The sequence below is a fragment of the Topomyia yanbarensis genome, chromosome 3 (assembly GCF_030247195.1).
Source record: "Topomyia yanbarensis strain Yona2022 chromosome 3, ASM3024719v1, whole genome shotgun sequence".
Taxonomy (NCBI): domain Eukaryota; kingdom Metazoa; phylum Arthropoda; class Insecta; order Diptera; family Culicidae; genus Topomyia; species Topomyia yanbarensis.
In genome coordinates this window covers 346094149-346121072 of record NC_080672.1, presented here as the reverse complement: position 1 = coordinate 346121072, position 26924 = coordinate 346094149, and the positions used below count along the sequence as shown (strand labels likewise).

The following is a 26924-nucleotide window of genomic DNA, read 5'->3' as shown; positions in this document are numbered from 1 at the left end:
AGCTTGCAAACAGCATACAAACAAATTATGCTACTCGTGCCGCGCTGCACCGCTCAAATGTTTACGTATAACATATACACACAGCAAAGTTCCGTTGCCCCCAACTGCGAGTGAAATAAGCGTGCCACAAAGTAAATTACGGGAAAACACAATCGTGATTGATTTTTCGCAGACCCGTCTTAGACATAGATACAGCGCGTGAGGTGGAACAGTTGATCAAGGTGAAAATGGAACTTTGTTCTTACAGAGGTTTCACACATCCAGCTACACCATACGAGACAAGTAGTATTGATAACGTTAAACTTCTCAGCCGAGGAAGAAAGCTTCGTAGCGAAGAACAACATGCAATACTACGTAGAATATGAAAAGTCAAACCAAGGTCCCCGTGTATGTGGACCTTGATCTAACGGAAATTCGCTTGCACGTTTTGGCATCTCATACTAGTACGGATTATATTAAGAGATTCATGTCGAAGTATAGAGAAGTGGAATCCACACAAACGACACTTGGAGAAAGTTTTTCCCTGGCATTCTCAATTGTGTTCGGGTGGTGTGAATGCGACTGAACCAACCTATACGAGAGTCTGTGTTATTATAGAGTCCCGTACAGAGGAATGCGCAACACTGGCCAAATTTATGCCTACTTCTTTGTTCCTGTCACCCACAGTTTTTGCTATAACTTTAATTGACTTCAACCCGAGTGAATGTTTGACATTTTTGCCACTAGATATTGCTTTAGCCATTCAAATATTACTAAAATTGAGTCATTAAATGAGAGCAAAAAATCTTTTTTTATTACATACTTCGATAAAGCTGATTTTCATGATTGCAACAATGTTTTTTCCAACTCAGGAAACGTGAAAATAATATTAAAATTTTAAATAAAGAAGTATGTTGACAGTCTGGATTTGACACTAAATGCATCTTTCCACATCCCTTAATATTAATATTGTCAGATTGATTGTCAAAGTAAATTTGACAAGATTTTGACATTCAGATACTTTTTAGTTGGGATTGAATATTTTTTGGTTGCCCTATAATCCAAGAGGGTGAATGTTTTGACGTTTCTTTGAAAAATGAGTGAAGCCAACATAAGCTGGCGTGTTGAATCCCATCATACGCAACGCCACTGCGCATTGCCCGCCTTTGAATTTGAATTTTTGACAGCGGTTTATTTACAAAATAATTCGTGTTTGGTCCGAGACAGGGCCGAGATACCTCATCTCGTTTGTATCTGCAATTTTCAGATACAAAATTATTTCAAAATAATAGTTAATAATTTTTAAACAAGTATGTTTATCGTTTAACTATCGTGATAAGGATAAGTTTTAAGCATGTTTGATTAACCTCGCGAATCAAATATAACACATTCGGCGAACAAGTTCGTCCGGCAAAAGTGCGACGAAAATGTCGAGCGATAATGGCAACCAAGTGATTTACATCGGTGATAAGAGCACCAATCGCCAACGAAATGCACCCAGTCCAGATGGAGATCGCAAGGAAATGAAAATTTTATTCTTCGATCTTACATATTACAACACGACCACGCAATTTTTGCTATGCTGCGCCGGCGTTTTCGTTCTCTATTTACTGTACGGATACATGCAGGAGTTGATTTTCACACTGGATGGATTCAAACCGTACGGATGGTTCCTAACGTTGATTCAATTCGCGTACTATACCGCGTTTGGCTACATAGAGCGATTCATGGAACGGGTCAAAACTCCCCGGTGTATTCCGATGAGAACGTACGTTCTGTTGGCGTTTCTAACCCTCGGTACCATGGGTTTGTCCAATTCAAGCCTCGGCTATCTGAACTATCCGACGCAGGTCATCTTCAAATGCTGCAAACTTGTTCCGGTGCTGATCGGCAGCATTCTGATTCAGGGCAAAAAGCATGGACCGCTGGATTTTCTTGCTGCCTTTGCAATGTGCACCGGGCTGACGCTGTTTACATTGGCCGACTCACAGGTGTCGCCTAATTTTAACACATTCGGTGTGGTTCTAATTTCGCTGGCTCTGCTGTGTGATGCCGCCATCGGTAATGTTCAAGAGAAGGCCATGCGAGAGCACAAGGCACCTAACAACGAGGTTGTGATTTATTCGTACGGAATCGGTTTCGTCTACCTGTCGGTGATCATGCTCGTTACAGGGAACTTGTTTACCGGGATCGTCTTTTGCATGGAGGTACGCTTGGTCAGATAAAATATTGAATTGTTTTGTAGCAACTAAATTATGGTTTTTTTTCAGCATCCGGTCGAAACCTACGGCTACGCTTTCCTATTCAGCTTATCGGGTTACCTAGGTATCCAAATTGTTCTTACCCTTGTCCGAACGTGTGGAGCTCCGCTGGCAGCAACCGTAACGACCGCCAGGAAAGCTGTTACCATTGCATTGTCGTTCGTATTTTTTAGCAAACCGTTCACCATAAAGTAGGTTGGATTAGGGTTCATTTAGAGCAATGGTATTGATTTTTTTTATTTCAGTTACCTATGGTCCGGATTGATTGTGGTGCTAGGAATCTATCTCAATGTTTACAGTAAGCGAAGCAAACTTACATTCGGCGATATTAATAAAGTTTTGAAGCGAGTATACTACAAAGTGGCATTCCGTGGGGGAAGTTCTTCGGCTAGTTCCAAGAAGCTACTACTAGAAGTGTAATATAAGATAGTGTTTATTAAATTATTGTTCCACTGCGCTAGGTAACATAAATTATCGAAACATTAAAAAGGAAAAGAAAACGGATTTCGGCATATGCTAAGTGAAATATCACAAACACCAGCAGCTTTTAAATATTTTGTCAAAGTTTTTCCATTTTATTATATTGTTTATCATACAACAAACCACTAAACATAGAATTGGTTTTTTCTCCACCACTTGCATGTGTGTGTGTCATTTTTGTTTGTCTTGCCTTATACGAATAGAGCTTATGATTAATGTTCTTTTTGTTGTTATTTGTTTAATCGTTTTATTTTCATTTGCATTTATGCTTCTCAGTTGTTAGCTTATCTTTCATGATGTTTGCTTTTTCTTTAACTTGCACTCCATCGCTTATTTAGAAAGACTAATTTGCGACTGCTGTACGTACAATACACCCGCGCGCTCTTTCTGTTCGGTGTCCCTTCCTGTATATGGCTGTGGCATTCGTTTTCCCCCGAAAGCAGGAAAAAACAACATCGGTTGATTGCAAAGGGCGGTGTGGTAGGAATTGGGTTTCGTTTACGTGTATAAAATGTTTAGCGCGATTCAGTTTGTAAAAATTCTTTTTTTTCTCAGTTGTAAACTTTGCTTCATTAGCAGGGAAATTTGTTAAAAATTGATTTTTTTCTTTTTGTTGTGGTATGTGTTATGGAATGGGAGGGTATTAAAATTTCCTCTATTGGTTAATGGTGATTTATTGTTCCGGTATGCGTGCCCTACGGTTTGAGTAATCAAGCCCGGGGAAGGGGGTCACACTTTCACTGGTTGTTATTATTCCGAAAGTTTTTTTTGGGATGATTGAAATGATTCGTATGACCTCCTAGTCCCCGGGCATGTAACCCAAAAAAACATTTCTATTGGCAATTATCGTACTTTTGTTGTTGGACAGAAATGCATTTTGTTACTCCTTTACATTCGATAAGATTGCCTCTAATCAGATTCATTTCGCTAAATTTCGTTTGTTTAGAGATACAGAGTAGAGAGTAAAAGTGTGACTTCCTGTTTGAAAATTACTTTCTTTCGTATGCAGATAAAATTTGAATGATTTTGTCCCTTTCCCTTGTTGTGTTTTCCTAATTGTATAGCCTGATGAACCAAACGATAAAGTGTTGGTTGGTAGTTTTAATTAATATGTTCAGTAAATTAATTTATATAAATATAAATAGTCATAAAAGTGATTTTTCAGTTGTTTCGGTTGCTTTTTATTTAGTAATATAATTCAAGTTTTCAATGCAGCAATAGCACTCTCGCTACTACACCTCACAACACTAGCCGATGAGAGGGTTGAGTTGCGCGTTGGCATAGGAAACTGCTGCACTTCACGCATACTACGATCACACAGCTCTAGTACTTCGTTTCAACAAGATGCCGAGATCTATCTACTCACTAAGCATGACTTTTGTAGCATTTCTACGGCATTTTTCAGCGTTCACAATTACTAAATCGAACAAATATGTGCTTAGTTTTGTTGGGTATCTCTAAATGTGAAAGGTAAAAGGTGGTAAAAGTAACAGGGCCACTATAAATTAAAGATAGTTGTAAAGAATGTAAAAATGGCAGTTAGGTTATTTTTTGCTTTCGAATTTGTGATGAGAAATATGAATTTTTTTGAGCTAACCAAAAATCCAAAAACGGTGAATTTGACTATATAGATGCACTGAATTCGCTACTAATAGGAAACTATATTACAAAAGAATTCATTGCGCTGACGGTTAAATCTGTGTGTTGACGACTAGTATTACAGTTTTTTCTTCATTTAGTTGATTTACCTTCCCCACTCGCTTCATCATCATCTAATCATGCGGACTACATACTCTACGAAACTAAATGTTTGTCGCACTCGTCTTTTTTCATCACATACGTGCATAGTTAGTAGCAAATATAAGGTTGAGAAACTGCGTTGTACCATCGAAGAAAGAGAGGTTTTCGTAGATTTGAAACAGAACGTTTGGCAATATTAATAACAGGGAACTCAGCTATTTTCGGCGTTAACTTAGGTAAACGGTAAATACAATTGAGAGGCTGAGAGCAAGAGTGGGTTAAAAATTCGCTGCGAGCAAAAGCGGTATACGTTTTATTTAGAGCAAAACCGGTTTAAGTACCAGTCAGAGCAGAAATGGGACAAAAAAAACCTTAGCGCAAAAGTGGGTTAAAAAGATATACCACTTTTGCCCTGAGAGGATATATATTCCATTTTTATTCTAAGAATGTTTTCAAAAATGATTTATCACCAATCAAGGAAAACCATCATCAATATGGGTATCATTTGAAAGGAAGTGGTTAGTAGATATGGGAAATCGATAATTACGCCATTTTGAATTCCAAGATGGCGACTTCCGGTTACCACAAAATGGTAAGAACCACTATCAATATGGGTGTCATTTGAAAGGGGATGGTGAGCAGACATAGAAAATTGACCACCACCGCCATTTTGAAATCCAAGATGGCGACTTCCGGTTACCACAAAATAGTGAGAACCACCATCAATATGAGTGTCATTTGAAAGGGGATGGTGAGCAGACACCGAAAATTGACCACCACCGCCATTTTGAAACCCAAGATGGCGACTTCCGGTTACCACAAAATAGTGAGAGCCACCATCAATATGGGTATCATTTGAAAGGGGATGGTGAGCAGACATCGAAAATTGACCATTACCGCCATTCTGAATTCCAAGATGGCGACTTCCGGTTACCACAAAATAGTGAGAAGCACCATCAATATGGGTGTCATTTGAAAGGGGATGGTGAGCAGACACCGAAAATTGACCACCACCGCCATTTTGAAATCTAAGATGGCGACTTCCGGTTACCACAAAATAGTGAGAACCACCATCAATATGGGTGTCATTTGAAAGGAGATAGTGAGCAGACACCGAAAATTGACCATTATCGCCATTTTGAAATCCAAGATGGCGAACCACCATCAATACGGGTGCAATTTGAAAGGGGATGGTGAGCAGACACCGAAAATTGACCATTACCGCCATTCTGAAATCCAAGATGGCGACTTCCGGTTACCACAAAATAGTGAGAACCACCATCAATATGGGTGTCATTTGAAAGGAGATGGTGAGCAGACATCGAAAATTGACTTTCACCGTCATTTTGAAATCCAAGATGGCGACTTCCGGTTACCACAAAATAGTGAGAACCACCATCAATATGGGTGTCATTTGAAAGGGGATGGTGAGCAGACATCGAAAATTGACCTTCACCGCCATTTTGAAATCCAAGATGGCGACTTCCGGTTACCATAAAATAGTGAGAACCACCATCAATATGGGTGTCATTTGAAAGAGGATGATCAGTAGACACCGAAAATTGATCATTACCGCCATTTTGAAATCCAAGATGGCGACTCCCGGTTACCATAATATAGTGAGAACCACCATCAATATGGGTGTCATTTTATAGGGGATGGTCAGCAAACACCAAAAATTCACCATCACCGCCATTTTAAAATCCAAGATGGCGACTTCCGGTTATCACAAAATAGTGAGAACCACCATCAATATGGGTGTCATTTGAAAGGAGGTGGTTAGCAGACACCGTATATTGATCATTACCGCCATTTTGAAATCCAAGATGGCGACTTCCGGTTACCACAATATAGTGAGAACCACCATCAATATGGGTGTCATTTGAAAAGGGGTGTCAGTAGATATCGGAAATTGATTATTACGTAATTTTGAAATCCAAGATGTCGACTTTCAGTTACCACAAAATAGTGAGAACCACCATTAATATGGGTGTCATTTAAAAAGGATCAGTAGACATCGGAAATCGATTGTTACGCCGTTTTGAAATCCAAGATGGCGACTTCCGGTAACCACAAAGTAGAGAGAACCATCATCAATATGGGTATAATTTGAAAGCGAGTGTCAGTAAATATCGGAAATTGATTATTACGTCATTTTGAAATCCAAGATGGCGATTTCCGATTACCACAAAATAGTGAGAACCACCATCAATATGGGTGTCATTTGAAAGGGGTGGTCAGTAGACATCGGAAATCGACAATTAGGCTATTTTGAAATCCAATATGGTCACTTCCGGTTACCAGAAAATAGTGAGAACCATCATAAACATGGGTAACGTTTGAAAGGGAGTGTTCAGTAGTAGCCGTTTTAGATCCGATTTTCTTTCACTGCAAACATTACATTGCAACAACATGGTTTTATGCCTAAATGATCGACAACGACCAACCTGCTCTCGTTTACAACATATGTACTCGATGGATTTACTGACGAATTGCGAACCGATGCTATTCACATGGATCGGTTCGGCCTTCGACAAAATCAACCATGATGTCGCAATAGCGAAGCTGGGCAAACTCGGTATTCATGGACAACTTCTGCGTTGGTTCCTCGATGGAAGGCAATTCCAAATCAGCATGAAGGACTGCCTATCTGCACCATTCTTCACTACATCCGGCATCTCAATAGGTAGCCATCTCGGTCCATTAATTTTCCTCCTCTACTTTAATGACATCAATATTAAATTACAAGGACCCCGCCCTTCTTTCGCCCATGATATGAAATTTTTTCGACAAATACGGGATAAAACCGATTCCGAGTTTCTTCAGAGTGAACTGGAGAGCTTTAGTACGTGGTGTGACCTAAACAGAATGGTTTTACATCCGAGTAAATGCTCAATCGTTACGTTCACTCGGAAACGCTATCCGATTCAGTTTAACTACCATTTATTCGACTCGAGCATTCCAAGACACTCTCACGTCAAGGGTGGTGGAGTCATCATGGATGCAGCACCACACACTTCATACTTCGTGGATGAGGCATGAAGACACTAAAGATAAAACAACCCAATGCAAGAGCATGGGAGGTATGAGCCTAGAAGCGCAAGAGCATGGGAGGTATGAGCCTAGAAGCGACTGGGCCCACTATATGTTGGATACTGTCAACGTCTGTACATCAACATACGGATGCCACCCCCTGGATAAGAATGATCGACCCGCGCGAAATTAAAATTTTGTGATTGTTACTCGCATCAACAAAAAATATTATATATGCCATTCCATATTAATTTTAGTGGTTTTAAAATAGGTTATATGAGGAAAAAAGCGAAAAAATGCTAATTTTCAATAAACTTGCTTTTGGTTCACTTCAATCCATTTTTGGGTTTATTAATATTCCTTGGATCTTCAAATTTTAAAGGTGTATGAAATGACACCCATACTGATGGTGGTTCTCACTATTTTGTGGTAACCGGAAGTCGCCATCTTGGAATTCAAAATGGCGATAATGGTCAATTTTCGGTGTCTGCTGATCATCCTCTTTCAAATGACACCCATATTGATGGTGGTTCTCACTATTTTATGGTAACCGGAAGTCGCCATCTTGGATTTCAAAATGGCGGTGAAGGTCAATTTTCGATGTCTGCTCACCATCCTCTTTCAAATGACACCCATATTGATGGTGGTTCTCACTATTTTGTGGTAACCGGAAGTCGCCATCTTGGATTTCAAAATGGCGGTGAAAGTCAATTTTCGATGTCTGCTCACCATTCCCTTTCAAATGACACCCATATTGATGGTGGCTCTCACTATTTTGTGGTAACCGGAAGTCGCCATCTTGGATTTCAAAATGGCGGTGAAAGTCAATTTTAGATGTCTGCTCACCATTCCCTTTCAAATGACACTCATATTGATGGTGGTTCTCACTATTTTGTGGTAACCGGAAGTCGCCATCTTGGAATTCAAAATGGCGGTAATAGTCAATTTTCGGTGTCTGCTGATCATCCTCTTTCAAATGACACCCATATTGATGGTGGTTCTCACTATTTTGTGGTAACCGGAAGTCGCCATCTTAGATTTCAAAATGGCGGTGGTGGTCAATTTTCTGTGTCTGCTCACCATCCCCTTTCAAATGACACCCATATTGATGGTGGTTCTCACTATTTTGTGGTAACCGGAAGTCGCCATCTTGGAATTCAAAATGGCGGTGGAGGTCAATTTTTGGTGTCTGCTCACCATCCCCTTTCAAATGACACCCATATTGATGGTGGTTCTCACTATTTTGTGGTAACCGAAAGTCGCCATCTTGGATTTCAAAATGACGGAAATGGTCAATTTTCGGTGTCTGCTGATCATCTCCTTTCAAATGACACCCATATTGATGGTGGTTCTCACTATTTTGTGGTAACCGGGAGTCGCCATCTTGGATTTCAAAATGGCGGTGAAGCTCAATTTTCGATGTCTGCTCACCATCCCCTTTCAAATGACACCCATATTGATGGTGGTTCTCACTACTTTGTGGGCACCGGAAGTCGCCATCTTGGATTTCAAAATGGCGGTGAAAGTCAATTTTCGATGTCTGCTCACCATTCCCTTTCAAATGACACCCATATTGATGGTGGCTCTCACTATTTTGTGGTAACCGGAAGTCGCCATCTTGGATTTCAAAATGGCGGTGAAAGTCAATTTTAGATGTCTGCTCACCATTCCCTTTCAAATGACACCCATATTGATGGTGGTTCTCACTATTTTGTGGTAACCGGAAGTCGCCATCTTAGATTTCAAAATGGCGGTGGTGGTCAATTTTCGGTGTCTGCTCACCATCCCCTTTCAAATGACACCCATATTGATGGTGGTTCTCACTATTTTGTGGTAACCGGAAGTCGCCATCTTGGATTTCAAAATGGCGGTGAAGCTCAATTTTCGATGTCTGCTCACCATCCCCTTTCAAATGACACCCATATTGATGGTGGTTCTCACTACTTTGTGGGCACCGGAAGTCGCCATCTTGGATTTCAAAATGGCGGTGAAAGTCAATTTTCGATGTCTGCTCACCATTCCCTTTCAAATGACACCCATATTGATGGTGGCTCTCACTATTTTGTGGTAACCGGAAGTCGCCATCTTGGATTTCAAAATGGCGGTGAAAGTCAATTTTAGATGTCTGCTCACCATTCCCTTTCAAATGACACCCATATTGATGGTGGTTCTCACTATTTTGTGGTAACCGGAAGTCGCCATCTTAGATTTAAAAATGGCGGTGGTGGTCAATTTTCGGTGTCTGCTCACCATCCCCTTTCAAATGACACCCATATTGATGGTGGTTCTCACTATTTTTTGGTAACCGGAAGTCGCCATCTTGGATTTCAAAATGGCGGTGAAGGTCAATTTTCGATGTCTGCTCACCATCCCCTTTCAAATGACACCCATATTGATGGTGGTTCTCACTACTTTGTGGGCACCGGAAGTCGCCATCTTGGATTTCAAAATGGCGGCAATCGTCAATTTCCGATGCCTATTGACCTATACGGATCCTATATTACACGATTTCTAAGGCATCGAAAAATTTAATAAAATTTCATTTCCCACAAGTCCGAATAAGAAAATTCTGATTCTTTACTTAGCGCAAAAATGGGTTAATATTCTATACCAGTCTTGCCCTGAAAATTTTGTCGAACCATTTTTGCGCGAATTAATATTTGATCCACTTTTGCCTGAGGTGTGATGACTATACCATTTCTGATCTAACAGAATATTTTAACCCACTTTTGCTCTGAACAAAATTTTAACCCACTCTTACTCTCAGCCTCTCAATTGATGTTAACATCTCGATCTTATTCGAATCATGACTTTTGTTTTTCCATTGTTTTTTTCCTTGGTTACCTGTGAGAAAGCTTAAAAATTACGTTAAATTGAATGTAAAATTTTCATTTTCAGTGCACGTGTGTAATTTTTGTATATGGATCATTACTTCGGGAGATCAATGGTAGGGTGGCCATATGAGCCGAGCAAAAACCCAGGACAATTCAAAAGGAAGATCCGCAATTGCCTCAATAATTGAGCGGATGAGATGAAGATTTTGAGAGTAGGCGAAGAGTCTCCGCCCGAGTTATCTGTGCCGCGTTGCGTCTTCAGGGTCCGCAATGAAACGAGAAAACACTATTGAAAAACTTCGAGCTTTCCCGTTAAGCCATCATTTGAAAAAGTGCATTCTTTTTGCCGTATACTGCTGGACCTGAAACTGGAAGATGCCAAGAGAGTACAGTGCCACCGAAGTGGAGCGTGTGCTTTCGTTGGGGTCAGTGGTGGACGAACACGAACTTCGAATAACCATGGAAGATGGAAGTGTTAAGAACATTATACAAGCGAGCCACAACATAGCTCCTACGCCGCACACACCCCTCTCCCCTGCCTAACCATGTATCTGACATGAGCAAATATAAAAATATATTTTCAATACACTAACCTTGCCGGTGTACCCCGAATCTAGAACAATTTACTATACAATCAAGCCGAGTTTTTGACGGAATTCCATCCGTAGCTCTTATTTTGTGCGAAAGTATCACCCCTCTTCACTTGGGGTTTCTTTTCGAAACACTCTTATTTTTCTTCTTCTCATGTTCAGTGCACTTTTTCAAATGCACTTTAATCACGCACCACTGCACAAAACTCCCACGAAACTTTAATCGTTTACTAACAAAACTTCAAATTTTCTTCCAAGGTGCAGATGACCGAAGGAAAATGTCCGAAAACTCTCATTTGTGCGTTTGAATTTTCACTTCCAATTCCATTTTTTCTCAATGTAAACAAGCGCGTCGGTGCCTAGCAACAAGCGTGCGTTCCTGGCTTCCACATATCTGCACCTTAAAGTAAAAATGTTTGACCTCCCCGAATGTGTGAGCGAAAAGAAGATTGCTGATTTTTGAGCACGTACGGTGATGTGCTAACGATTCGTGAGTTGACATGGGGTGAAGGTTCCGAATTCGGTGGCATACCACTCGGCATCTGGTCGGCCCGGATAATCATAAAAAAGAACAAGCGTTCGTTGTGTACAAAGGACAACTGCAATCCTGCCGACACTGTAAAGAGCAATCATACACAGGCATATTTTGTGTCCAAAACAAGAAACTGCTGATTCAAAAGAGGTACGTAAATGTGGCAAAACAAAACGTGCCACAACCGCAACCGAAAAGTTCGGCTGGCAAAAAGTCAGCAAACAAGCGAGGGGCCGTACCACGCTTATTGACACCACCATCTCTAGCTCCAAAGACATTTCCAGAACTGCCTGAGGCAGCCGGTATGACAGCGCACAGTAGCAACTAGCCTGCAGAGATTGTAGCTGCCTCATGCCTAGAACCGCAACAAATGCAAAGACCGACGTTATCGCAACGAGCACCACCGCAAACTGACGAACCACTTAACTCCAGCACGGTTGCAGCTGATCTGTTTAAAAGGCCTACTATAAGGATACGCGCACAAAGCAAGAGTAGCAATGGGAACGAAACCGAAACCGACGAGTCCTCCACATCTACAAATAGCCGACAAACGCGAAACCGACAGCCGTGCAAAAAGCCACGCTGGGATGACGAAGACGATGAAATGGAGCATGAGCAACTGTAATAGCAACCTACATCATCGGTACGACAACAAATCCCACGAAAATAAACGCTCTCCGAACCTTCATCAGTAGCCAAAGTCTCGATATCGTGTGTCTGCAAGAAGTGGAGCACAAACAGCTTATTGCCTAGCTTCGCCGTTTTCTGCAGTGTAAGCCATATGAGAAGAGGTACCGCTTTTGCTCTGAAGAAACACATCCAAGTCTCTCACGTCGAGCGGAGCTTGGACGGGCGACTTATCGCATTGAGAGTGCCAGACACGACAATCTGCAATGTTTACGTTCCTTCCGGTTCCTCAAACGTCCAGGAGGATTTCTTCAGTGGTACATTGGCAGGTTATCTCCGACACCGCACACTGTATGTACTTCTAGCGGGTTACTTTAATTGTGTACTTCGAACGTGCGACTCTAGCAGCCCTATTGCTAGTCCCGCTATCAGAACAGCCGTACAATAACTACAATTACACGATGTCTGGGAGAAGTTATGCCTAAGCGATGAAGGGTTCACATTCGTCTATAGGAATGCAAGATCTCGACTCGATCGCATATATGTCAGCAGTGGACTTGGTCTCTCCGGCCCAACTTTTTGACCGACGAGAATTTTGTGAATTCTAATTTAAATGGCAATACTGGACTAGATAGCACAGAAACTACCGCTCATGGATGCAATGGTGGTTGGAATATGCTAAGCAAAAGATAAAATCTATTTTCTAATGGAAATCTCGTGAAGTTTTCGAGGATTTTCATAGCGAACACCTACGATTATATACTGAGCTACGGTTAGCGTTCGACGGGCACTACCAACATCCAGAAATGCTACCCACCATCAAACGACTGAAAGGTGAAATGCTGGCGCTTCAACGGAACTTCTTGCACACGTTCATGAGGATAAATGAAACTTACTACAAGAAATCTAGGCGCATATAACCGCATATTTCTCGAGTCTGTACTGTGAACGAAACGAAAATAACTTTGTCTCAGAGAGAGTTGTCCTACCAAACGAACCACTGAACGAGGCTTGCATGAGCGAGATCACCACAGCAGAAATTGTAGCTGCAATACGAGATAGCGCACCCTGAAAATCTGCCGGCTGTGATGCGATCCCAAGGAAGTTCTACGGTGGTTCTACCACCGCACGCATCGAAGTCATCCATCGAGAAAAAAAATTATTGCTGAACGAAGCACTCAGCGGCAATCTACCCGCTGCTTTCGTAGAAGACAGCCCGATCGTTTCGCCCGACATCGGTTCTCAATGGTGACAACAAACTGTTCTCCAGTATATTAAAAACACGATTAGACCAGGTGACGAAGGGCCACCATATTCTGAGCGAAGGGCAGAAATGTTCGAACGCAGAGCGAAACATTTTTCAAGCCACTCTCGCTTTCAAACATTGAATTGCTGATTTGCGTCACAGTTGTCGCGCCGGTAAACTCATCAGTTTCTATCTGGACCACGTTTTCGATAGAGTAAGACACTCTTTCCTCTTCGCAACCATGCGCTCGCTTGGCATCAATGAGGATCTCATTCATATTTTATTAGGGATCGCCAGTCGAGCCACATCGCGACTGCTTATCAATGGCCGTCTGTCGTGCTCGTTCGAACCACAACACTCGGTTAGACAAGGAGATCCGCTCCAATGCACTTATTCGTGTTGCAGTTGCATCCACTGATAAGCAGGCTTTAAGTAGTATGCGATTTCGATTTGCTGGTAGCAGACATTAGCGTGATTGTGACATCGAACAAGCAGATCGAGGCAATTAGAGGGCCATTCGCTCGCTTCTAAATAGCTGCCGGTGTCAAACTAAATGAGCGAAAGTCGATTGCCGTTGACGTTGGAGTCATGGGAGGCAATGATATTAACAACCCGTGGATACAATCAACCAATGCTGTTAAAATCCTTCAATAAACAATTATCATGTTGAATACGTTCAGCACTTCCAGGATATGGTACATGTCATCGATACTGTCACCATTTGCAGTACACATAGCAAAAATTACATCGCTGACGGGCATATTTCTCTGGTCCCAATTGTGCAACTGGCCCGCAATAGAGACGAGGGAGGTTTTAAACTGCAAATATCAGCGCTGAAATGCAAATCACTTGCAATAAATCGACATTTACGAGAGATCGGATCCCTTACTTATTACAGATCCCTACTTTATCATGTAAATCCTCGCCCAGTAATACCTGCAGATCTTCCCGACTTTAAAATAACCCTTTCTAATTTAGCTCAAATTCCCCAGCAAATCCAACAAAACCCCCCCACAGATCCAATTCACCAATACTCTGTCAAACAAACGGACTTGCCAAGAGTGGAACGACGAAGTCCTGAAAACAACACACGTGGCGAGATATAGCAGCAAAACAACTTTCCTAAGCGCAAAGATCCATCCTATATCTATTGGTAAACGAACTCATACTGTCGCAACCAAACGGTGGAGACTCTCAGCCACAAGTTTAGCACCTATACTTGTGTTATGCCGGCATGGACAGTTATACAACAGTGGTAAACAGGTACACAAACGGATGGAGACGTCTGTCATTCGAGGATCTAGTAAGACCATCGCTAAGAGGGCTAGTAAAAGCAAAAAGAGTAGAAATTCTGAAAATTTTTATTAATTACATTTGCGATGTTAACGCAAGTAACGACGAAATTAATGTGGCTGAAATAAATTATTACCTCGATGTAGAAATTTAAAAAAAAACAAAAGAAAAAATACCAGTTTGAGCGCGACATTCCATACTCTGTTATGTAGCATATTTAATACGTCATGGGTCCTATTCTCCCAGTCACGACACCTAGTGACTAGAAGGAAATTTTCTTCTAGTTACTAGGTGACGTGACTGTGAGAATAGGGCCCCAGGTTGATCGCTGTTCAACGTTTAGACGTAGATCCATGTTGATCGTTGTTTTGTAATCACCTGTACTGCCGCTAGAAGCATAATTGTCCCATGTGTATAGGGATTCCCATAGCATATGGGACAGTTATGCTTCTAGCGGTAGTGTACGAGACAGCGCTCAATGAACTTATTCCACGATAATCGTTCCGTGCTGCCAGTTTCGCAGCAAGGATACAAAAAATCTCAAACGGTAGCCAGTTATACAAGAAATCTCGCACGGTATCCGGATGACGTAATTTTTGTTGTATCATCGTTTACTGGAACCAATGGCGAGTCCGTAAATTGTAAACGTAAGAAGATTTGATTCTGTCGACAGAAATTCGTTGCTTTTTCATTTATTAAAAGATCCATAAATTTGTCCTAACGCTCGAATACGCCGAAGGGTCGCTGTAGCGAACGCTTAACCGTATCCGCTCTAACACAAACACTTCTACATGTCTGTTGATCATTGGGGATGACGCCAGGCTTTGTATGGATGGTTTGAGTTGCTGCACCAGTCGTATATTCAGATACTCCGTTTGGCAGACATACTTCTCTATCAGGTCCAGGTATTCTCCTAGTGTGCGTAATGTCTGCCCATCGACTATTTCGGCGACAGAACAATTAACATCCTCTCTAGTAGCAGATCGTAAGCCCAACAAAATCTATGATAATTTAGTGCACCGATGCTGGGAGTCTATATTAGAGTGACAGGAAAAAAATGACCCCTATCGGCCCACCTCTGAGTCGATTCCTAGTCCCACCAGGAGTACTTGCACCAAATTTGAAGCAAATCGGACAAGTCTTACTACCGGACCAACGAGCCTGAAGTTTGTATGGAATTTTTCAACAATTTACATGGAGAAAACTCCCTAGTTCGTATTTTCGCCACTAGGTGACACTGTATGCATCGTATTATCACTATAAGTGAAAATAAGAAAGATAATTTAATTGTCTACAACTTTGTCGAAGACTGCTAGTCAATCCGGCATTGTTAAAAGAAGTTATTAAACTTTTAACGAAGTGCTGTCTGAGTCAGTTTTGCATGGGGCCTAACAGTGCATGGTTGTGTATCAGTACTCGAGTCACACGAACTAAACATTTTTGTGGAATAATCGTTAGGTTTAGCTCAATGGTTTGTTTACAAGAATTATAGTAAATAATACGAGTCATGCTTTGGTTAAAAAAATTTAGTTCCTCCTGTTACCGCATAGAGGGCGCCACCACTAACTTTTCAACGGAGGTAGATAGAAATTTGGTGTCTTCTACAAAGTTATAGAGCAGGTATTTTTCAGTATTTCATCCGAACATCTTGATACTCTATCTCTCTTCTATGAAAAGTTAGTGGTGGCGCCCTCTATGCGATCACAGGCAGAACTAAAATTTTCTAACCAAACCATAGCCCGTATTATTTAATACAATTATTGTAAACATACTATTCAGCTAAATCTAACCATTATTTCACAAAAATGTATAGTTCGCGGGACTCGAGTACTGATACACAACCATGCACTGCTAGGCCCCATGCAAAACTGACTCAGACAGCACTTCGTTAAAAGTTTAATAACTTCTTTTAACAATGCCGGATTGACTAGCAGTCTTCGACAAAGTTGTAGACAATTAAATTATCTTTCTTATTTTCACTTATAGTGATAATACGATGCATACAGTGTCACCTAGTGGCGAAAATACGAACTAGGGAGTTTTCTCCATGTAAATTGTTCAAAAATTCCATACAAACTTCAGGCTCGTTGGTCCGGTAGTAAGACTTGTTCGATTTGCTTCAAATTTGGTGCAAGTACTCCTGGTGGGACTAGGAATCGACTCAGGGGTGGGCCGATTGAGTTTTCAAAAATTCATCATTTTTCTGGGCAGTCTAGTCTATATACATGATTGCAGCCTTGAGGGTGCGACGAAGTCTATTCATCTTTCGACGAGTCTATTCGTCTGAGAATGATAGACAGTAGTACGAATACGTGGTGTTCAAAACAATCTTGTTAGTTACATGAATAATTGAGATTCAAACTGCCTCACTTGATCCGTGCACCACAAGCGAAACACCAAGTCTTGCTACCCGCGTATTACAAAAGGCCTTTGCAACCGTATCAGCAAGCATGTCGGTAAACGGAACTGCCACGAACCACCGACTGTAGCGACCCACCATTGTTAGAAGATATCACAGTCACGTCACTTATGTCGTTTTTGCTTGAAGCGACGCTCTTTTCGACTTACAACTTAATAGCATATTGATCGCCTGGTGGATCTCATTCTCGTAAATGACACTGAATGACCGGTGACTACCGTGTCCTCGCTCATCGAACCTTTCATTGATCTCGATGCTGATCATTCTGCTGTTGCTTTTGCCTTTAGTACCACTCAAATTGTATATGAAGCGTCTACTGTTTCAGACTTTTTGCATTTTCGCCTAGCGATTGCATTGAATGCTATGTTTTCAGTATTTAATTGGCAGTTCATTGAAACGTTCACTTGTATTGATGAAGCCGTAGAACATTTCAGCGTTATCTCCCGTGTCATCCCAGCTAAATGGCCCCACTGTGGTCAAATCGACGATAATTGGGCCACTTCGATGCAGATAGAAGAAGCTACACATGAAATGCCACGTGATGTATTTCACATATAACTGAAGTTATGGTAATAACTGCCACGCAAAAATTTAAGTTATCCTTTGCTGCATTGATGGTGCACCGTCGTCCGTGCTAAAGCTCTGTACAGTCGCTCTTTGTAATCCGCTGGTTAGGCTGTTGAATCTCTCGGTTCAATGTGATTTCTCTACACGCACCAATCTTTAGATTTAGCGTCAAGCCGGCCATGTCTTTATTTAGAGAACCTGTAAACGGAGCTTTTTCGGCACGAGGGATTGAATGCGATGATTGTCGGTATCATTTTCTTGTTCTTTGCCATCTAGTCAAAATTAACGGGCGAAGGGGTCCGACAGTGTTCGCTCTGGATAATGCATTGGCTGCAAAATTATCCTTTCAGCTCACGACCGAACACCGAATATTTCCGTAATGAAAAATTTTGCAAGTGAAAGTAGTAAACTCGAACAGGCCAAGCTAAGTGATTACAACTGGCTTTGGCTACTTAGCGTGAATGTGAGGTACAGGATAGCGATCTGGTAAGACAACACAATTGTCTTGTCAGTCACCAACAAACCGCCCATCACCATTTTTCTTGGGGCTGCCTCGCAGACGTACGACAAATCCATCAGCTCCATCATTGGTTTGAATTACAGCTTTGCTGCTCGTGATTTGTGCGGAGCCTTTCTACGGGTTTACAGGCAATGGGTGGACCGGTTGTCTGGATGTGATGCGTTACATCTTGCAGAATTTTTCTGTGCATGGGTGGGGGATTCGTCATTTTACGAAGCACTGGAAGTAAATTACGGCATGGACGATCGAACGCTACTGTTGTAACACCAAAGATAGTGGGTGTGATCCAGCTCCCAATAGCATGTTATTTCGTACCTCCGCCGATGAAGTGTTTGTTGCTTAAATCCAATAAAAGTTGTCGAAAGTTTGTAGCTGGCGGCTCTGTGTTGCGCTTGCCGATTTGTATTTACGTATTTATGGTAAAACCAACAGATGGCTTCATTGTTCCGGTTGCGAGACGCTAAGCGCAAACGATTTTCCCTTACTTTCCCAGGTATTGTCGAGAACGTGCCTGTGGTGAGAATGCGATTGAAACGACCCATCCCTTCCTTTGTCACCTTGGAATCTGGATCTGTGTATTCACAGACAACAATGTGTACTTATGACAATCAGTCTCACACGTGTCATTACTGTAAACAATCAGCACACTACGGAGACCCCTGCGCGCGTGTACCCGAGATAAAAACAATGATCATATCAAAACAAATACAGAAACTTCAGCACAAACTATTGTCCAACAGTAACACCTGCTAAACCACTAGCAAAAGTTCATTTCGTGGCCCCATTATTCAGCACACTCGGCAAAAACACCACCAATGAGAAGACAGGAAGTAAGGAAGCTGATTTCGCGAACGATATCATTAAATCCGAAGATACAAGTTGAAACAATCGGCAGTATTCCAGTTACCAGCAGTGATACAACCATGGACAAAAATGCAACCAAGGAATCGAACCCAATGACCCTCAAATGTTATCACCTGATGCTGAAAATACTTCCCCGCCTCGGAATAAATAACACTTTAACCTCCCGGAAAACACGTAGTTCACTAAGGGTACAAGGTTCAGCAATTCTAGAAAGAGCGTTTGTTAAATAATAAAACCTACTGACTAAAACCTTCCGAAAAAAAAATGTAAATTTGAATGCCGTTATAATTCAAATAAAAAAAGATCACGCGTTCTATTTTGGTCTCAATTAAAACAATTTTCTGAGCAGATTGTAGTTGCTTCCCGCAGTTTCAAATTGATCCTACATAGTATTGCCACCTATTCTGCTATCAAAACCATTTCAATCTAATGAATAACTCTCTATCCTATTGAGTTAAACACATTCTCTCGTTTTTATTACGATTCCTAGCAACGTAAAGCAATGTCTCTGCGTGTGTGTATGTATGTATGTAATGTATGTTTAGTTTAAAGTCTACATGTAATGTCTGCTCATCTTTGTTTCTTTGTGTACGTTTAAACTTACTAGTGTAGTAGGACCCACCCGAAAGCAAATAAGGTTCACTCAGACTCAGACTCCCACAGTTCGCCTTCTTAGTCTTGCACCTCTCGATAGGGCACCTCTGAGGTGACGGTAAAGTTCTGGAAATAGTGATTCAAGAACTCGAACGTCGGACGCTTCTCCGGTATCGCGTCCCAGCACTTCAGCATCAGGCTGTAGATATCATCCGGCAGGTGATGATTCGTTGGCTTTGGCATTCGGTAGCCCCGTTCGATCTGTTCGATCACTTCGCGGCTGTGCATTCCCGGGTACGGCACTTGGCCGTAGGTGAACAGTTCCATCAGCAGGATACCGTACGACCAAACGTCCGACTTGATGGAGAACTTGCCGTACACGATCGCTTCCGGAGCCGTCCACTTGACCGGGAAGCGAGAGCCCTGTTTCGGACAATATTCGTCGTCCGCTATCACCCGGGCCAGGCCGAAATCACAGATCTTTGCTACATTGTTCTCTCCGATCAGCACGTTCCTGGCCGCCAGATCTCTGTGTATTAGTTGCTTCAGCTCTAAGTACTCCATACCGGATGCGACCTGGGCCGCGATGTAAATCAGATCCTCAAACTGCAGAAACTGCCCGTCACCTGTCCGTAGGTAATCTAGTAAACTACCCTTGGACATGTACTCCTGGACGATATAGATGGGTTCTTCTTTGGAACAGACCGCGTATAATGCGACTAGCCTACTGTGACGGAATTTCTTCATGATCGCCGCTTCCTGGAGGAAGGCCTGCGTCGACATGGTTCCCTCGCGGAGCGTTTTGACCGCAACTTCGATGTTATTACGCCACTTGCCGTAGTACACTTCCCCGAAATTGCCGTGACCTAGCTTGCGAATCAACTGAACCTCGTTACGGTTGATTTCCCATTTGTCCCGCAGCTCTGGTCCGAGATCCCACACCTGTGGCTGTGGCTTTGGACATGGACTCGACAGGACGTGACACAGACCGAGGGCGTTTTCTGGAAATAAATTTAAAATAAGCATTAATGGAACAGGACAAAGCAGCAAAAGTGTCACAACTCACTGGAATACGCCATAACGAGGGCAGGTAGCGAGGGGAAGGTCTGATTCGTTGCGATGTAGTAGCCTCCGTTATCCAGTGGTTTAATTTTGTAGTGTTTTACGTGGTAGCTTCTGGATTCCTCCCAGTCCTTAACCGATAAGGAGAAACCGTTGGGATTATGCTCGGACGGTCGCACCAGGAAGGTGCCGCGAGGATTTTCCGCAGCTAGAAGCAGTTTATCCGCTTCCTTCCGAGATACATTCTCGAAAAACCAGCTGCAAATAGAGGAACAGTTGTTAGAAATAAATTAATTGCCCAACGCAATCGATACATACTCTTCACTATTGACGCTTCGATCCTCGGCAACAAAGTTCCACGGGATGAGACCTTCCTGGCGTGTTTTGAGGTGCACCACTCGCCACCAGTCCGATTCGGTATCGTCCATCACCTCCATCCGGTCGCCCTTGACAAAGCTGACATCCGTTTCCTCCCGAGCGTTGTAGTTGTACAGGGCCACCACTATCCGCCGGGTACTGTGGCCGGGGAGAACTGCAGTAGGGTGTAACACACAAGCATGGAATAGATTGGAAGAGGATGAGAATCAATACAAATTTGTTAAACTGATTTTACTGATATGATATCTCGTTTGGTGGCTTTGTTTAATGAGAGCGAGTTAGAATTCCACAAATTTGCGTAGGATGTGTAAACTTTATAAAATACTCTTGATTGAGCGATATGGAGATTAGAATTCATGTAAATTTGGCTTTAAAAATCATATCTCCAAAAAAACAAGTTGATACCCCATTTAGTACACATACCAAAATTTAGCGTACACTTTTTCGAAATAAATCGCCTTACCGGCTAAGTCATTTCAAATTAACGTAGTTTTCGTTTGGAAAATGAGTAAGCAATTAGCTGCTGCTTGTGCAGTAAGAATTTTTTTTCCAATTTGAATGTGGTCCAATCAACATGGTGAACAAGAGGTAGAGGAAGAAAATTGATATTACACAATTGGGTTTACATTTCGCGTTCAGTTCATCAGCATCACCGTATGGTCTGCTGTATGCTGATGAGCGGAAAGCAAAATGTTAAAGCCAAATAGGTTTTGTGTTCTTATGCACAAATGGTTACCTAGAGACCTGGCGCCCAATAGGGTGGTTGTTGTCACTAAGTTAAGGTCGGATTCTGATGAAACGAAGTCGAAAAGCAAATTCCATCATTAATTTAGTAGTTGGGCCCTTCACGGGCAAGTGTGATTTCTCAAATTTTCTCCTTAGTGGAGAAAAAGAATTTGTCATTTCTAATTTTGCATTTTTCGCCTTAGGTAGAAATATAGCATAGGCCATAGTGCATTTGAAGAACGTTTTGACACCTTACCAAAGACAATACTAGAACGATTGAAAAAAGTATTTCCTGTTCACAAAATTGCTATTACAGTAAATCGATAGTTGCGATTCCTGTTCAAACCAACAGTCGTCTACTACGGATGTTTGAAAAGGAAAAGTTGGTTAACATGTTCCGGCAACGTTCGCCAGTGACAGCCATAAATCGTCCATCCTCATTCTGGAAGAAATATGGTCCAATAATACCGCCTATGCTCCATGCAAACAAAACCTTCCTGTTGCAGTGGCTTCTGTAAAATCTTCTGAGGATTCTCCTCACTCCATATTCAGCCAATCTGATTGTTAGCGAAGCGTTTGTCGCTGAAATTTTTAGCATTTAAAATGCTTTACTCGACTATATAGGACCGGGGCTAGGTGTAAAACTTGAATTTGAAATTCGATCCGCGTCGCGAAAATGTGGCATATTTTAAACGACTGTAGCGCTGTTAATTGTTGATGAATTCTCGACAAACATATGATTACGGCTTAAAAGCCAACTGTCAAAATTCTCTTTGAAAGGAAATTCCGGACAAACCGTTACTCGCCAATCACAGATGTTGGTGGTAAACAAAAGTTTTTTCTTTCATTAACTGCTATGAACTGTGTTTAGCCAGTAACGGTTTGTCCGGAATTTCCTTTCAAAGAGAATTTCGACAGTTGGCTTTTAAGCCGTAATCATATGTTTGTCGAGAATTTAATTTGGTAGTTCAACTGTACACTATTGAAAATCCGTATTATTGTAAAACATTGTGAAAAAGCTAGAAAACAAAGTTTTTGATTGCGTTTTGATACTTTTTGATGTATTTTCATGATTTGAACACCAATCGATTCAGACAATTATCAGTAAAAATTGTTATTAAAATTTTTTGTGTATTTTATTGGTGCACTATTCAAAAATCCGTAAATCTGCAAAAATAGGAAAAACATATACAACTTTTATAAATTTGCGCAAGACTTTCCCTAATAGAGATCTCATCTCGACACTAATAAGCGCGCTACACATTTTATCGCTTGATATAAAATGAATGTTTCTGACCGAATTTCTTCATAGCCATGCCTACTCTATTGGCAGAACGAGTAAGATTATCGTTACTGTTGCTGCTGACAGGATAGCTGTTACATCTCTCATATTTTGACATGAGCAACGGAAGAGGAGCGTTTATCTATGTCTATGGAAGCCAGAGTCGGAAAATGTTTTTTTTTCATTTGCCAAAATCAGGCGAAACTGACGAAAGAGCGAAGCTTCTTTCCATACCACTAGCACTTCGCGAAATCGAAAATGAGACAACGGACTAAGACAAAGCAAGCATGTAGCAGAGTGTTTTCATTATTCTCTCCGCACGCTCGTTTTCGCTTTGAGATTCAGAATGACATTGGTAACTTCGATATTGACCTTACTGCTGGGGAAACGAAAATAGATTTGCGAGCTAATGATGGTATTGTAAGACGGACGCCTGATCGGTGTGCATATTTCTCATTTTAACTATGTTCTAGTCGAATTATTAGATGCACATTGCATTAATTTCATTCAATGAATGAGAATCGCAAATTATTGCATCAAAACGAAATTGAAATTCAGATTGTCATAGGAAAACGAAAGTCGCTGCTGCTGCTACTCGTTTTCGTAGAATCGAGAGAGGAGGGGACATCGCCTTTATTGTTTTATTTTTTCATGCATTTAGCGACGAACGAAGCAAGGAAAGGACGAAGATGAATTCTCTGAATTTCGTCGTTCATTGAATAGGTATGAGAATTTTAGGCTCTGATGGAAGCATTTTGTTGCTCGCCGTTTCAAGCGAGGGGCAGCCCTTTCAGTGATCACGCTCACACTGAAAATAACCCTCATGATAATGTCATATGAAATTAAATATCACTTTCATGTTCGTTTTCATGCTACAAAGTAAAATCAATGATTTTTCTTTGAATTCCACATGGAAATCCATTAAAATACATATCATTTGGTATTTCAAACGATATTCAAGATTTTGAGGATATACAACATTTTTCATACATTATTTTTTGTTGCATTCGATGAGATCTACAACCTATACTAGGTCACTTGGAAAGTACAAAATCACTGTAGCATCGTGCTATTATTCTCAACTTAAAACTATTTTAGCATGTCTAAATTTTAAAATACATGGCTAAATGTTATGTATACATGGCTTCGGATTGGTTCAATAGCCTCATATGACTATCAGATAATGCTGGAACATGATTTACCAACAAAACTGACTGAGCTAATTTGAAAGACTCGATTGACAGGGCAATGTACTCTCTAATTTGATGTGTAAAAGAACGGAACCATCACCACGAGTTTCTTGGTTCCGCGGACGACATTGACATCATTGGCGGAACAAAAACTTTTTGTGGATTTTAATATAGAATAAGTCAGAGCACATAAAAAGCAAACTTACTTATTCATAAGGTTTTAGAGTACCATGAATTTAACCTTCTTCCTTTTATTATGTTCAGTTTCAGTCAGAAATCCTTAATTTATTTCGGTATGCGTGGTGGATGAAGGGAATGCGAGTTTGAAGGTGGTTCAAGGGGGAGGAGGGTGATGAAAGCTAAATGTGTAAGGGTAAGGGGGGAGCGCTTCAACATCCAACTGTATATTATACCTTCCACTCGTGACTTAATACTAACAAACCTGTAACTCCGGAACCAAAAGTCAGAACCGAATATAATGTGGGGAAATTCCAAGGTGACCTTACTACCAACCTGTAACTCCGGAACCAAAAGGAACCGAATGAAATTCAATATCAGTCAATGGAATTACCGTTTTTTTCGTTTGAAATCAAGTTTGTAAAAATCGGTTAAAAATTCGCTTGGAAACAGGTGTGATTTAGTCTTAGGAATATGGTGAGTTCCCTGGGGTCATAAGGAGTCGTCATAGGTGGCAAATGTGGTCAAAGTTACATTGATTGATCATTAGTGATCTAGACCCGCAAATCCAAGTAATGTTGCACCCATTTTGCTATGAATTTGTTGTGTGACCCTTCAACTGGAGTCGGACCAGCTACAAATTCAATATGTAGTAGCTTATGGGAGCGTTATATATTTCAATTGAGTTTATGTAAGTTTGTGTAAATCAGTTCAGCCATCTCTGACAAACTTATGTGAGTTTAAATGACACACACATACACACAGATATATTAAGATCTCGACGAACCGAGTACAATGGTATACGAATCTCGGCCGTTCGGTTCTCAGTTGAAAACTCGATTTTTAGAGTGATTGCATAGCCTTTCTTTATTTGAGATAGGCAAAAAGAAGTCGGTGGATGTGTGAAAATAAATAGAAAATGTTTTAGATGGATTCAATGTTGATTATATGAGTATGCTACGCTTTTTAGTGAAGTAATGGAAATATTCATTCACTCTGTAGCATGCTCAACGGCGAATTACAACTTATGCAAACCCGTCGTGAGCTGCGTCTTCTGGGGGTGCACGACGTTTGGCATAATGGACGTTAGACATAATGGACGATTGGCATAATATACGTTAAGCATAATGGGTGAAGGACATAATTCAAAAAATATAGAAATAATCGCAAGAGTTTATTTATTATAGATACTTCAACTTTATGACTTTTTCATGGGTTTGAAAAAACTACGCTTAGCTATACCATACAATCGTATAACTGCGAAAAATTCACACCTTAAAAGCATTGCTGTGCAATCTCACGATGGGCTGTGAGAATACGCATTAATGGAACCAAACTACCATTTCCATCATCTACTCGTCAAGCCCGTTCCAAAAACGCCTATTGTTTGAGCTATCGATAGTATTGCTCAAGCCATTTTCATCACCAACTTCTCAAGGCCGTTCCAAAAATTTTCATATTGATGTTATCGAGAATATTGTTCAATCGGAAGTAGCCACCTTAAATTTAAAAAAAGGTTCCAAATATCCATTTGCATCATCTACCTGTCGAGCCTGTTCCAAAAATATCCATATTGGGTTTATCGAGAATATTGTTCAACAGGATGTCGCCATGAAATTCTTCCTTTACAGCTTTCGAATTTTATGATATCATTTACCTTCCCCATTGCACCATATGTCAGTTCAACACAGACGGCCCTGTGAACCGCTGTATTATTACCGACAGTGTAACTATCGGAAACGTCATATCCAATGCAATTTTGTCCCAGAAAAAAATCTTTCTTCAAAACTTCAGTGTTCGCCAATGAATTAGCATATGATAATTAAGAAACATGGACTCTCACGTTGAAGGTATGCTCTTTAATAATGCATCGTTCTGCTTTTTTCCAAGTGACATGCACAAAAAACTGTTAATGGTTAATAGTTGAACGAAAGAAAAAAAAAAACGCTAATGGAAAAATGGCTGTTAAAAGTCTTACTAAATCCGATTGATTTTCAGGTAGGTATTTTTATCAATAACTTTGTCAATATTAGCTGCAGATACCTGCAGATTTAGGTTTTATAGAATTAGAATCCATAAAAAACAGTCATAAATCCTTAAAGAGAAGGGATAGCGAATTGGAATGCTCCGCAAAAATATGGATTTTTGAACCATCCACAACTTTTCAAAACATTACAAATATAAAAAATAAAATAAAATATATATAGCAAAAACCTCCTTTTAAGGGGGTATCTCGATATGTGCTTCTGTTTCACTTTTTAACTTTTTTTTTCTTAAGAGGTAGACATTTTCCATATTTGACAAAGTTTCTCAAAATAAGTTCCTCTACAAACTTTTCATTGACGCTTAACCATTTAAACTATAAATGAGAGTTATTTTTTATCTCAGTATATACCCCCTTAAACCCATCATTAGATCAAAGTACTCAAAAATAAACAAACCCTTCCGAAGACATCGAAGTACTATAATATTTCTCGATCCACCAATTAACGAATACTTTTTTACGAATTAATACAATTTCCAAACTCCT

The 26924-nt window shown here is 40.9% G+C and overlaps 2 protein-coding genes across 8 annotated transcripts in view; one reads left to right on the top strand and one right to left on the bottom strand.

Annotated features, from left to right (window-relative positions):
- The first annotated feature begins 1183 nt into the window (after positions 1–1183).
- On the top strand, positions 1184–2731 carry LOC131689107 (adenosine 3'-phospho 5'-phosphosulfate transporter 2). The gene is made up of 3 exons (XM_058973940.1): positions 1184–2186; positions 2250–2431; positions 2486–2731. The coding sequence occupies exons 1-3, from the start codon at positions 1407–1409 to the stop codon at positions 2658–2660; spliced, it is 1137 nt and encodes a 378-aa protein (XP_058829923.1). The 5' UTR covers positions 1184–1406; the 3' UTR covers positions 2661–2731.
- Positions 2732–10557: 7826 nt separating this feature from the next.
- The window catches only part of LOC131689106 (tyrosine-protein kinase Src64B), a 209497-nt gene continuing 193130 nt past the window's right edge, over positions 10558–26924 (bottom strand). For all 7 annotated transcript variants that reach the window (XM_058973932.1, XM_058973938.1, XM_058973933.1 and 4 more), the window contains 3 exons: positions 20960–21173; positions 20646–20899; positions 10558–20580 (listed from right to left, as the gene is read on the bottom strand). In XM_058973932.1, coding sequence (XP_058829915.1) covers positions 19658–20580; positions 20646–20899; positions 20960–21173 — 1391 coding nt within the window. In that variant the 3' untranslated portion in view covers positions 10558–19657. The remainder of the gene's footprint in view (positions 20581–20645; positions 20900–20959; positions 21174–26924) is intronic.